This window comes from Ailuropoda melanoleuca, unplaced genomic scaffold (genome assembly GCF_002007445.2).
Source record: "Ailuropoda melanoleuca isolate Jingjing unplaced genomic scaffold, ASM200744v2 unplaced-scaffold3332, whole genome shotgun sequence".
In the NCBI taxonomy this organism is placed as follows: Eukaryota; Metazoa; Chordata; class Mammalia; order Carnivora; family Ursidae; genus Ailuropoda; species Ailuropoda melanoleuca.
The window spans coordinates 1-11,864 of NW_023204193.1; the positions used below are offsets into that span (position 1 = coordinate 1).

The 11,864-nt window shown below is 50.0% G+C and overlaps 1 protein-coding gene across 1 annotated transcript; it reads left to right on the top strand.

The window, feature by feature from the left end:
• The first annotated feature begins 54 nt into the window (after positions 1–54).
• LOC100465718 (GTPase IMAP family member 6) lies at positions 55–4,861 on the top strand. The gene is made up of 3 exons (XM_034651197.1): positions 55–424; positions 660–744; positions 3,065–4,861. The coding sequence occupies exons 1-3, from the start codon at positions 410–412 to the stop codon at positions 3,856–3,858; spliced, it is 894 nt and encodes a 297-aa protein (XP_034507088.1). The 5' UTR covers positions 55–409; the 3' UTR covers positions 3,859–4,861.
• The last annotated feature ends 7,003 nt before the right edge of the window (positions 4,862–11,864 follow it).

The following is an 11,864-nucleotide window of genomic DNA, read 5'->3' on the forward strand; positions in this document are numbered from 1 at the left end:
TTTAGTTCAGGTCCAGCGTTCACACCTATGGGGACACTAAGGCCCAGGCAGTGTGGCCATCCTAACTGATGGCGGTGGGAGATGAGCACCAAGGTCCCCGGGCTCCCAGCGGGACTCTGCCCCACACCCTGAAGATCCCTCCCTGTCACCCTAAGCTCAGAACCCGGCCCCGCCTCTCGCCTTCTGCAGTCCTCACTGCCCAGCCTTCCCCAAAGCTCAGGCCTGGACTGCGCTTATTGGCCCAAGACCATCGTGACTCCCCCCGCCACACCATGCCAGCCCCTCCCCACAACTTCCTGCCCGTGCCCTCCAGATCTTTCCACTGCTCTCAGGACCCAGGATCAGACCTGCTTCTGCTCTCGGCTCCTTTCTGTCATCTCAGAACAGCTCCGGGTCCCTGGCTAACCGAATGCCACCTACTCCTGTGCGGGCAGGGCCATTCACATTTCTCCATGAACTCTCTTAAAGTGACCCAGAGACCACAGTGGTGGGGGGAGGGAGAGAGGAGAGCAAAGGAAGTGGGGTCCCCTCGGACCGTCCCTCTCCTCATTCAGGCTGCTCCCCCTCCATCCAATGCTTCTGGCAAGAGAAAGGCAAAAGTCAGGTGCCTCTTAAAAGTCTGTTGAAAAACTAATGAGACATATGATGATTTTCTCTAGGCAGAGGAAGAAGAATACGTACATATTCTCGCGGACAGTCCTGAAGGAGCGCTGTGTCAGGATCCTAGACGAGACACGTTAGGAGGTAAACCACTTGTAGCAGAAATGACCTTGAGAGGGGTGTGGCTGGGGACGATCGGAGCGCTGGTGGTGCGCTGGGACAGGCAGCTGGGCTCATCCCGCTCAGAGATGTGCCCACCTGGGCCACCATCGAAGGGCCTTTGGCTTGGGGCCCTTCTTTACGGCAGCCAAATAAGAGGGAAAGCTCCCCGATAGGCAGAGCAAGCGGAAGGAAGGGGAGAGACAGTGCCAGTTGCCCCCTGTACTATATCTCTGTGCCAGGCCCAAGGAAAAGGGTCTGTGTGTCTTGGGCTTTCGTCCTCTGGAAGGATGCGCTGATGGTCTTGTGACCAAACGGCTCAACTGGGCCTGAGGCTCTGAAGCCAACAGACCCTGTGCAGGCGCTTGGCTGGATCCCAGAGCCCTTGGGGTCCTATGGGCTTCAAAGCACCACGGGGACAAGCAGAATGTCGTCGGTCAACCGCTGCCTCAGAACTGGGCTTGCTTCTCAAGGGGTTCTGTCCCCCCAAAAACTATTGCATCAGGGTCAGGTGCTGAATTTCCAAGGGCTCAGCGTTGCCATTTAACCTGGGGAGACAGAATCTGGGAATGCTGGAAATCCATCCATTTTCCTGGCCAGCAGAAAGTATTTGTGATTCATTTGTATTTTAACACAAATGGTTTTTTTTTCCTCTATGAACCTCAATGGCCTGAGCCAGCGGGAGAGAGCCTTTCTAATAAAGCACATAAGAAAACTGCCAATAGACGTGCTGACACCTGATTTACCTTTTCTTGCAGCAACCAAGGTGAACTATTACTTGAAAAATCCTCCCCAGAGCCCAAGTGATAGGTTTCAAGTCCGGTGGTGAGCTCTGGCTGCAGGCTTGCCCAGACAGGACTTGCTGTCCCTGTCCAGCTCTGCATTGGTGAGGAGGGCAGGGAGGAGCATTCCACCTCCCTGCTCCCTTGACACTCCCGCCCATGCACTCACATTCCTTTCAAGCCAGCTGGGGGGAGCTGGAGGGAGCCAGAGCCATTCAGTCAGGTGGCAGCAAGGCGGGCAGCAGAGAACACATCCTTGCCCAGCAGAGTCAGGGGAGGACGATGCCGATCCTGCCTTCAGAGGCTTAGGGCTCCGACGCTGACACGTCAGTCTCTTCAGTGGGGGACAGACTTGGACACCAGCTGTTATTGGCATTTCTCTATGTGCTCTGGGTCTGGGACCTGAAAGGCAGAGGGGAACTCCCTCCCTGTCCCTCAGCCCCAGGTGGATCTAAGACTCCTGACACTGGGTTTCTCGGTAGGAAGTTGGCATCTCCAAGTCTTTTCTCTCAGAGCAGGGTTCTGATATTCTGCTGGGGGAGAATGTCCCACTCAAACTGTAAGGCTGTTGCCTAAGCATGTGGACCCAGCCTGCCTCTGCGCTTGGATCTGGGGTCTGGCTGAGGTGCTTCCACACTCCCAACATTCCTTGGAGCCGGGGTCTGGGTGAGGTGCTCCCACACTCCCAACATTCCCAGTCGGGAAAGCTGAAGAAGGTGGTGCGGTCAGTTGCCCCAGAGGGAAGACGTAGACGCACAGGACACACGCTGCTTTTCTTCCTTTTCTCACTGAGAAGGATCTGAGATCAGGGATATTCAGCAAAGCCCAGGGTCCCGTATTCATGCTGGGCTAATTCCCATCTGGGTGAGAAGAGAGGGCCCTTAGAAGGAGTTTCAAAACCACAGCGCCCAGCGATCTCCCTTCGGGGCAGATGTGCAACAGAATTGAGGGCAGCGACTCAGACAGACATTTGCGCGTTAATGCTCATGGCAGCGCTATTCACAGCAGCAAGAGGTGGAAAGAACCCAAATGTTCGTATGTGTGTACGAATCGACAACCAGTGCCAGATACCTACCAGGGGGTATTACTCAGTCTTCAAAAGGAAGGAAATTCTGACCCGGGCTCCGATATGGATGAACTGGGAAACATTATGCTAAGTGAAATAAGCCAGACCCAGAAGAGCAAATATAATTACAATTTGGGATGATGAAAACATTCTCGAGATGCACAGTGGAGGTGACCGCACAACACTGTGAATGTCCCAGCGCCACTGAGTTGCACGCCTAAAAATGAATACAATGATGGATTTTATGTCATGTATTTTTTATATCCTATTTTTACCACAATTAAAAAAAAAGTTTTAAAAAAAGCAAGACAGAACATGAGCCCCCCGCAGGCCTCCAGGGCAGACTCCAGGTCTTGGCCTCACCCCCGCCCCCACCGGGGCGCCCAGCCCACAGCTCCCCGCAGGAGCGCGCACAGCCCTAACCCCAGCTCCCTCTGCTCTGTCCCGCCGCTTCTAGGCCTGGGGGAGGACCCACAGAGCCCGCGGACACTGAGGCTGCTCCTGGTGGGGAAAACGGGCAGCGGGAAAAGCGCCACAGGAAACAGCATCCTGGGCAGGAGAGAGTTCGAGTCTAAAGTCAGCACACGACCGGTGACCCTGAGCCTCCAGCGGGGCAGCCGCAGCTGGGCCGGGCGGGAGCTCGAGGTGATCGACACCCCCGACATCCTGGGCCCGCGGGCCGGCCCGGAGGCGGAGGCAAGGGCCGTCTGCGAGGCGATGGCCTTCTCAGCGCCCGGGCCGCACGCCGTGCTGCTGGTGACACAGCTGGGCCGCTTCACCGATGAGGACCTGCAGGCAGTGCGGCGCCTGCAGGAGGCCTTTGGGGTGGGCGTGCTGGCGCACACGGTGCTGGTGTTCACGCGCAAGGAGGACCTGGAGGACGGCTCGCTGGAGGAGTACGTGCGCGACACGGACAACCAGCACCTGGCCCAGCTGGACGCCGTGTGCGCCCGCCGCCACTGCGCCTTCAACAACGGGGCGGCTGGCGCCCAGCAGGAGGCGCAGCTGCGGGAGCTGCTGGACATGGTCGAAGGGGTCCTGTGGGAGAACGAGGGCCGCCCCTACAGCTACCCGGCCTACCGGCGCTACCCGCAGCTCGGCCCGCTCGGGGACGCGCGGGACACGCAGGTCGGCTGCGGACAGGGCTCCGACCGGGCGCCCCTGCAGGAGGCCCTGCTGGAGGGACTGTGCCAATTCCAGAAGGAATTCCAGAAGGCTCACAGGCACCTGCTGAAGAGGGCGCCCATTTGAGCTGGCCTGGACCGCAGCCCCTGGAGCCTGCTGCCATCCTGTCCCTTGCGCTCTCCGTCCCTGGGGGTGTCTGATGCGGCGAGGCGAGAGGCGGGTGCCGTCCCCAGTTCCCCCGCTCGCGCCCCAGGGCCCTCATCATCCCTTCCAGAAAGCCTGCAAAGGAAGCAGTTGAATGACTTAAACGCTGCGGGGAGTAGCCTGCCTCCTTAACGGGGAGACCTCTGCGGCACGGGGGTGTCTTTTTGGAAGGCTGCTCCTACAGACGGGGTCCCTAAGAAGCCACCTGGGATTGGAGAAGCGGGCAGGTTGGGGGTCTGGCTCTGGCCATCTGACTGCATAAGGACAGGGATGTGCCTCAGGTGCCCTTCAGCTGCTTTGGGGTTCTGTTGCTTCTGGGGAGTCTGACCAACTGACAGAAACAGAATAGGAGCAGATGGGGGGGGGGCAAAAGCCTCCCAATAGCTCCTCTTTTCCTTTCTTCGAGCTGTGCACCAGAGGGGCTCTAGCTACCTTCTCCTGGGGCAGGTGGGAAATGGAGGTCGGGGAGACAGTGTTGGAGGGCAATCAGAAATCAGAGGACAGAGCCTCGGGTCTGTCTGGACACTTGTCCTCTGGTCGGAGATTCTCTACTACCAGATGCCCATGGACTGCAGTCTCCCAGTGTGGACACCATGACACCCACGTTCCCCAGACTCAATGGACTCCTAAGAAAGCTTGAGCATTTCTTCTGCTAGGAGATTCAGAAAAGTGTCTCAAGGCACAACAGAGAATTATTTTGCGTGCATACGTAAGACAGCCCTTGTGGGGGTGCCTGGGTGGCTCAGAGGTTGAAGCGGCTGCCTTCAGCTCAGGTCATGATCCCGGGGTCCCGGGACTGAGCCCTGCGTGGGGCTCCCTGCTCAGCAGGGAATCTGCTCCTCCCTCTCCCTCCCCGCACTGGTGTTCTCTCCCTATCCCTGTCTCCTCTCTCTCAAATAAATAAACATCTCAAAAATAAAAGATAGTCCATGTGCCAGAGCCATTTATTAAATATGCCCATTTCCCACTGAACTGAAACACAACATTTATCATATAAGAAAATTTCATATTCCCAAAGATCTAGGGCAGGATTTTCAATTCCGTTTTTGTCCTCTACTTTTTTCCTTTGTTATGAATTCACTGTCGATTGGGTTACAGAGGCTTTGAGTGTAGTGTGGCACACCCGATTTCCTCCTCAGTGTACATTTTTGTATTTCCTTTGTTCTTCTCAGACATTCATTCTTCTACGTGAGAGTTAAATCACTTGTGTGATCATCAGGAGAGAACCTACGGGCATTCCAGTTGCAATTGTCTTCCATGAGGTTTGGAAGAATTGGTAACCACTTCAATGGTAAATGGGTCAAGACCGTCATACTTCCAAGTGAATAGACTCCCAGCTTCAGAGTTAGAGTAAAAACTAAACCAATTGCTATTCCATCAGAAGAGTCATTGCTTTAATGTAAGTGTTCTCCTTTTAACTGTTGGCTTAGTTATATTTCATAGCAGAAAATAGAAGCATTGACCAAATGACAGCCTTTCAGTGACTCTAAATGACAAGTCACTCAAAACATGTCAAGTCCTAAAGGGATTGGTTTTAACTGTATCCAATACAGTGGAGTTTTTTTCTCCTGTATGATTAAAAATCATGGGAGAAAACTCCCACCACATTTCAGGAGGAGAGAGAGATGTTCCGCCACTGTCACTCCCCGGGCCTCACAGACTGGGGAAGGCACGTGTGGGTATGTTCTGGAAACTCCAGTCTACGTACCAAGAAGAAAAAAGTGATGTGGGTGGAGGTGGGGGTGGGCTGAGGACAGAGGGTTGTCTTGGCCAAGGCTATGAAAATAGCCAACTTTAGAATTTGTGCCTTTCTAGAAACATCTCTACAGTAGAGCATAGCATGAAAGATGGAGATTTGGGCCACTAAAAGATCTCAGTGCCTACAAGCTTGTTTCCTCCCCGGTGGGTCAGAGCAGCTGTTTAAAGTCTCAGGGGAGGTTTCCAGCTCCCAGTGCTCCTGTAATAACACTTGATAAACTATGTAGAAAATATAAAATAATAATAATTTTACAACAATTGTTCGAAGGCCCTGGGAAGTGACCAGATGCAGGCAGACGCTGTAGGGAACTGTCATCCCCAAAAGGTCCAAGAGACATGTTTCCTGGAAGCCTGAAAGAGATGTCACAGACTGTCAGCAGTCGCCCATGGCAGCAGAGACACAACCCGAGGCTCCAGTTCATCAACCATTCCACTGAAATACTGACAGGGTCATACTTTAAGTGTAAAAACTGTATCGGGACAAACGGATTTGCCCTAAGTGAAGAACAAGGTTGACATGATCCCTTGCTGGTGATGTCTAAAACCAAGCCTTCCCAAAGCCACAGTGATCTGCGAGCAGTTGACGTGCCTGCTAAAACAAGCTCACTATTCTTCAGAAGATAGTAAGGTCCTGAGTCTCTACAACATATTACCTACAATAGCCTATCAATTATTAAAACTTCTTCTTTTCTAGCATAAGGATAGAAAGCTATGAAATGTCCCTCTAGGGGTGCCTGCGTGGCTCATTCAGTTAAGTGGCTGACTCTTGATTACAACCCGGGTCATGGTCTCGGGGTCTTGGCATCGGTGGGGAGTCCATTTGAGATTCTTTCTCTCCCTCTCCCTCTGCCCTTCCCCCTCCTCTCTAAAATAAATAAATACATCTTTCAAAACAAAAGAAATTTTCGTCTACACATGTCTGTCTATGTCTCACAAAATTCCGTATATTGTTTACACTATCATTCAGTTTAGAATATTTTCTCTATTCGTTGTGATGTCTTCTCTCATTCATGGATTATTTAGAAGTATGTGTTTGGAAATTTCCAAATATTTGACTATTTCCTAGAAATTACAGTATTCACTATGGTAGCCACTAGCCACATGTGGCTGTCGGGCACTTAGAATGTAGTTGGGACCCCTAAGAAAGTGAAGTCTAAATCTTTATTTAATTATAATTAGTCTTAACTTAAATTTTAAAACGGAAGCCGTGTGAAATATTTTACCATGAAACACAGCTTTGTTGTTTAGGTAGACGTGAGTTTCCCTCCCATCACACGTTCGTGCTGATGCAATGCCGATGTTGGCCATACGCACTGTTTCTTGGGTTCCACATAAACCCATCATTGGCTGGTCATGTCAATAGATTGATTCTTTTTGAATAATCTCTTTTCACTGATGCAATTCTTTCCCGTGAATACTCGCTATAGACAGGAGGAGTCACAGTCCCACCGATCTACATCGTACTTGGCAATTCAACTTACAGACTGAGTATTATTTTATTCATAGTATAATTAAACGAACTTTTAGCTTAAAAACAAATATGGACAAATTTTGAACTTGAAAATGAATGCAGGGCACCTGGATGGCTCAAGTCATGGTCTCAGGGTCCGGGGATAGAGCTGAGCATGGAATCTGCTTGGGATTCTCTCTCTCCGTCTTCCTCTGCCCCTCCCCCTGTTCATGCCCTCGCTCTAAAGAGACAAAATATTTTACAAAATGAATGCAGCACACCGATGCAGAACAAATGGAGATGACTGGATAAGCGCCATGACAGGAACAGGGAGAGAGAAAGGACTAGAAGAAAATATGTTACAAAATTCGTGACCAGTAGCATTTGCAATTTGCTGCAGTCCCGCACAGCAAGAAACAAAAGTACTTAGAGACATTCTCAGCATACACATAGGAATTTTGATAAAATGTTTTCTCTCAACAATCAACAACAAAATTGATAGAACTAGGAACTGGAGCCAGAATTAAATGTCCAACAAACAGTTCTAAACAAGTTTTAGCAGGATCTGAGCTTGTAACTTGCGGCTCGGATTATTGCACAAAAAAGAACAACACTTTCAGCTGGAGAGAGAGTCAAAAAAATGACTACTGTGGTTATGAATAATTTTGCTGGATAATTTTCAGAAAAGCCTAAGAACCTTAATTATCAAAATATGGAAGCTATTAAGACACCAAACAATTGCCCAGAGAAGACAAGACAGGTTGACTAATATCAAAGATTNAATTAAGACACAAAACAAATGCCCAGAGAAGACAAGACTGCTTGACTAGGGGGTGGGGGAAGGGGATAGCCTGGTGATGGGTAGTAGGGAGGGCACGTATTGCATGGTGCACTGGGTGTTATACGCAACTAATGAAGCATCAAACTTTACATCGGAATCTGGGGATGTACTGTATGGTGATTAACACAATATAATAAAATAAAATTAAAAAAAAAAAAAAAGACTGGTTGACTAATATCAAAGATTAATTGATTTGAAATTGGAAAAGCTGCAAGTATTTTTCTTTTGGGCTATAGGAGAGGTGTGATAGAAGACACTGTCCAAATAGTATTTTGAGTGTGTCTTAACATATTCCCAAATCTATGAAGAGATGCTGCAAATTTGGGGCAAAAAATCAGATTAGTGGTATGGATATTTCAAACTCTTTTAACCCTGTGAGATGAGAATTGTAATAGGTATTTGTCATGAACGTCCTGTGACGGACGCACCTGCACGAGACACCGTCTCAGCCTGTGTGCCCCAGAACTGCGGCTCGGGCTTTTTTCCACCCCCGCATCCTGACTTCATTTGGCTTCGATCGTTTCCAGAAATATTTCAGCTCCTACCACTTATACAGAGTATTGGATTACGAAAACTGAAGTCAATCTAGGAAATGAGAGGCTTGCCCAAGCCTGGGAGGGCTGGGAACGCAGGGGTCTGGGAAGCGAACTGGGGCGCCGAACCAGGCGGCTCTCAAGGCCATCAGCAGTGAAGCACAACCGCTGGGCATCTGCAAAGGCTTCCTTCTCATCCGCGCTCCAAATCTCGAGAGAGTGCCGCTCATTGGTAGACTGTAACCAGGACCCACGGGAGAAGGGATGATAAGGAACGTCCTTCTAGGCTCCTTCCTGTGACGCAGAAAAGGCACTCTGGGGACGAAGCCGATGTGCCACGGTGACAAGAGGGGATTCAGCACAGCGAATAATTCGTATGTAGAGATTCAGCTTCTATCCAAGCTTATGGAAACGTTTCCTATCTCATCCAAGGCCTGGAATAAGAGTCACAGCTGTTTTCATGATCTCAGAGTCCTGAGATGAGCCCTAGGTTGGGCTCCGTACTGGGCATGGAGCCTGCTTACGATTTTCCCGATTTTCCCTCTGCCTCTGCCCCTCCCCGACACACGGTCCAGAGCTTTCTCCTTCTCTCTCTCTCTCTCTAACACAAAACCAAAGAAACCAAACAGTTCTACCTATTTCCTGCTGGGCATGCCTGGGACAAAGTATTAATTTAGTGTCTTGTATTTTAGTGACTTGCCTCTCAGTATGCTGTCCCATGCTGCCACAGGAGTGGGTGGCAGCAAACTTCCTTGCTCTCCCCTGTGCACCAAATTCCCTGCAGCCCTCAAGCACTCGCTGAATAGTTTCTCACATTCCGCCTTGGAGGTTTAATGAAACTTGGCTCGAGATACATTCCCACCGCACAGAAAGTCCAAAACCTTTCATGCTCTTTTTGAGAATTTTCTGGGCCCACTACCTCAGGTTTCCCTCTACTCTCTATGTACTGTCCTATCTCACCCCATTTCATGCAGACCTGAGATTCAGTTCCTTAACTGGCTTCCACAGTAGCAACATCTACTAAGCAGTTTGTGACCTTCTGGAAAGTCACAGGGGGGTTCCCACAGGCAGCCTGGACATCACTGCACCAAGCTGGCCCTCCTCCTTCTGGCTCAGGGGAGGAAGCGCCTGTCCCTCTACCACTCAGGAAGGAGACGCTCTGCAGCCAGCACTTCATTCGTTACCTCCTCGTGAAAGGCAGACTGATCTGCTTCAGACTGTGAGAAAGTTAGGAGAACCTGACATCCATTTGATCACTTTTCAATTATTTTCATTTTTCAAGACAGGAAACAGACAGTACTCTCTCCCTTTCAGCCTGTGGAGACCAGACATGACCCGCACTTTTGGTTCCTCGTTCCATCCTCTATGCGCACCAAGGAAGCTCTCTTTCTGGCAGGTCCAGCTGAGTCATCTCAGACCGTAATTCTTTGGTTGTCAGATGGCCCCGTTAGGTGCAAGCAGCTCTCCTCCATTCAGGGAGAGGAAGGAAGACTTCTAACGTTGGATTCTGGTCCCTGCTACAGTCTCCAGTTCTCTTGACTAGGGAGTCCCAGACATTTGGTAGAAATATGGCTTTTTGCCCTATTTGATTTCGTTCTCTGTGTGTGTGCTTTTCCATCAGAATCTTGGAAAGGAGGAGTCTTTGGTGCCCCGAATCTAGCTGGAGATGTTTGGAACGAGGGAAATGCCTTGAACATGATTGAAGTGACTTTGCCTTTTTCCCATTCAAGCACAGAATCTTTGCTCCGGGGCAGGCCCTCTCAAAGTTTGGTCCCAGGCCAGCAGCATCAGCAGCACCTGGGAGCATGTCGGGAACGCAGATTCTCAGGCTCCATCCCGCGCCTACTGAGTCAGAATCGTTGTACTTTNTCATCTCAGACCGTAATTCTTTGGTTGTCAGATGGCCCCGTTAGGTGCAAGCAGCTCTCTTCCATTCAGGGAGAGGAAGGAAGACTTCTAACATTGGATTCTGGTCCCTGCTAGTCTCCAGTTCTCTTGACTAGGGAGTCCCAGACATTTGGTAGAAATATGGCTTTTTGCCCTATTTGATTTCGTTCTCTGTGTGTGTGCTTTTCCATCAGAATCTTGGAAAGGAGGAGTCTTTGGTGCCCCGAATCTACCTGGTGACGTTTGGAACGAGGGAAATGCCTTGAACATGATTGAAGTGACTTTGCCTTTTTCCCATTCAAGCACAGAATCTTTGCTCCGGGGCAGGCCCTCTCAAAGTTTGGTCCCAGGCCAGCAGCATCAGCAGCACCTGGGAGCATGTCGGGAACGCAGATTCTCAGGCTCCATCCCGCGCCTACTGAGTCAGAATCGTTGTACTTTAGCAAGCCTTCCCGGTGCCTCTGATGCACGTGAATGCTTCACATAAGAGAAAAACCTGAAGAATAAGCTTCTAGCAGTAAAAAATAGTAATAGGGCTTTGTTAAAAGATGGTGACCTTGTAATCCAGGGTGTTTCTTTAGAACAGATTGTCTATATTCTATCACTTCTCCAATTTCCATCACAAGGTCCAGATCTCATTTGCTGGGCAATAATTTTTTATACAGTAGATGTCCAGATAATTCGAGTTGGGAATACTCCATCGTCTTACAGGGAAAGAAAACAGAGAGGAAGAAAGGAGAGTAAGCAATGAGATGTATGTCCCAAATTCCACGTCTCCTGGTTCAGGAAGCAAGAAGTATATTGGATAATTGAGCTCCAGTCATTTCTTGAGCTGTGGTCTAGGGGGTGCCCTCGGTGGAGGGGAGGGAGAAGCCTTCTAAACATGGGTGTCACCATATGTAGTTCTTGCTTCACAGCTAGAAATATCTTTAGTTTCTACCTGGCTTTGGTGGCCCTCCAGTGCCTTCCAGTATTTGATTCTTAATAGTTGATCCGAAGTTTATCTGTAGGATGTTTAGTCTGCTCCAAACCTCTCTTATTTTTGGAACTAGACTCAGGCTCTGAGGTTTTAATTTCTTGTCCTTTCCTTGGTTCATGGGTAGAATGAATAAGAGTTGAGAATTACATGAAAATTTGGTTGTAAGATTGTCAGGGGAATTCCCGTGAGGGTGAGAACGAGGTGGCTGTGCAGCGAGGTGTAGACAGATTCAGCCATGCGACACATGACGTACTTTCTTCCTCATGAGTGTGTTGTCCCCTTGCCCTTCTTCCTTACCAACGAAACTACAGCTGTGCTTATCAAAGTGATGTGTCGGAGCACCTGGATGCCTCAGTAAGTTGAGTGTCTGACTTCGTTGCAAGTCATGATCCCAGGGTCCTGGGATTGGGTCCCCAAGTCGACTCTGTGCTCAGCGGGGAGTCTGCTTCTCACTCTCCCCCAGCCCCTCCCCCCTCCCCG

Coding starts and splice junctions, on each gene's coding strand:
- LOC100465718 (XM_034651197.1), top strand. Junction 745..3,064: donor TAGACGAGACACGTTAGGAG/GTAAACCACTTG, acceptor CGCCGCTTCTAG/GCCTGGGGGAGGACCCACAG.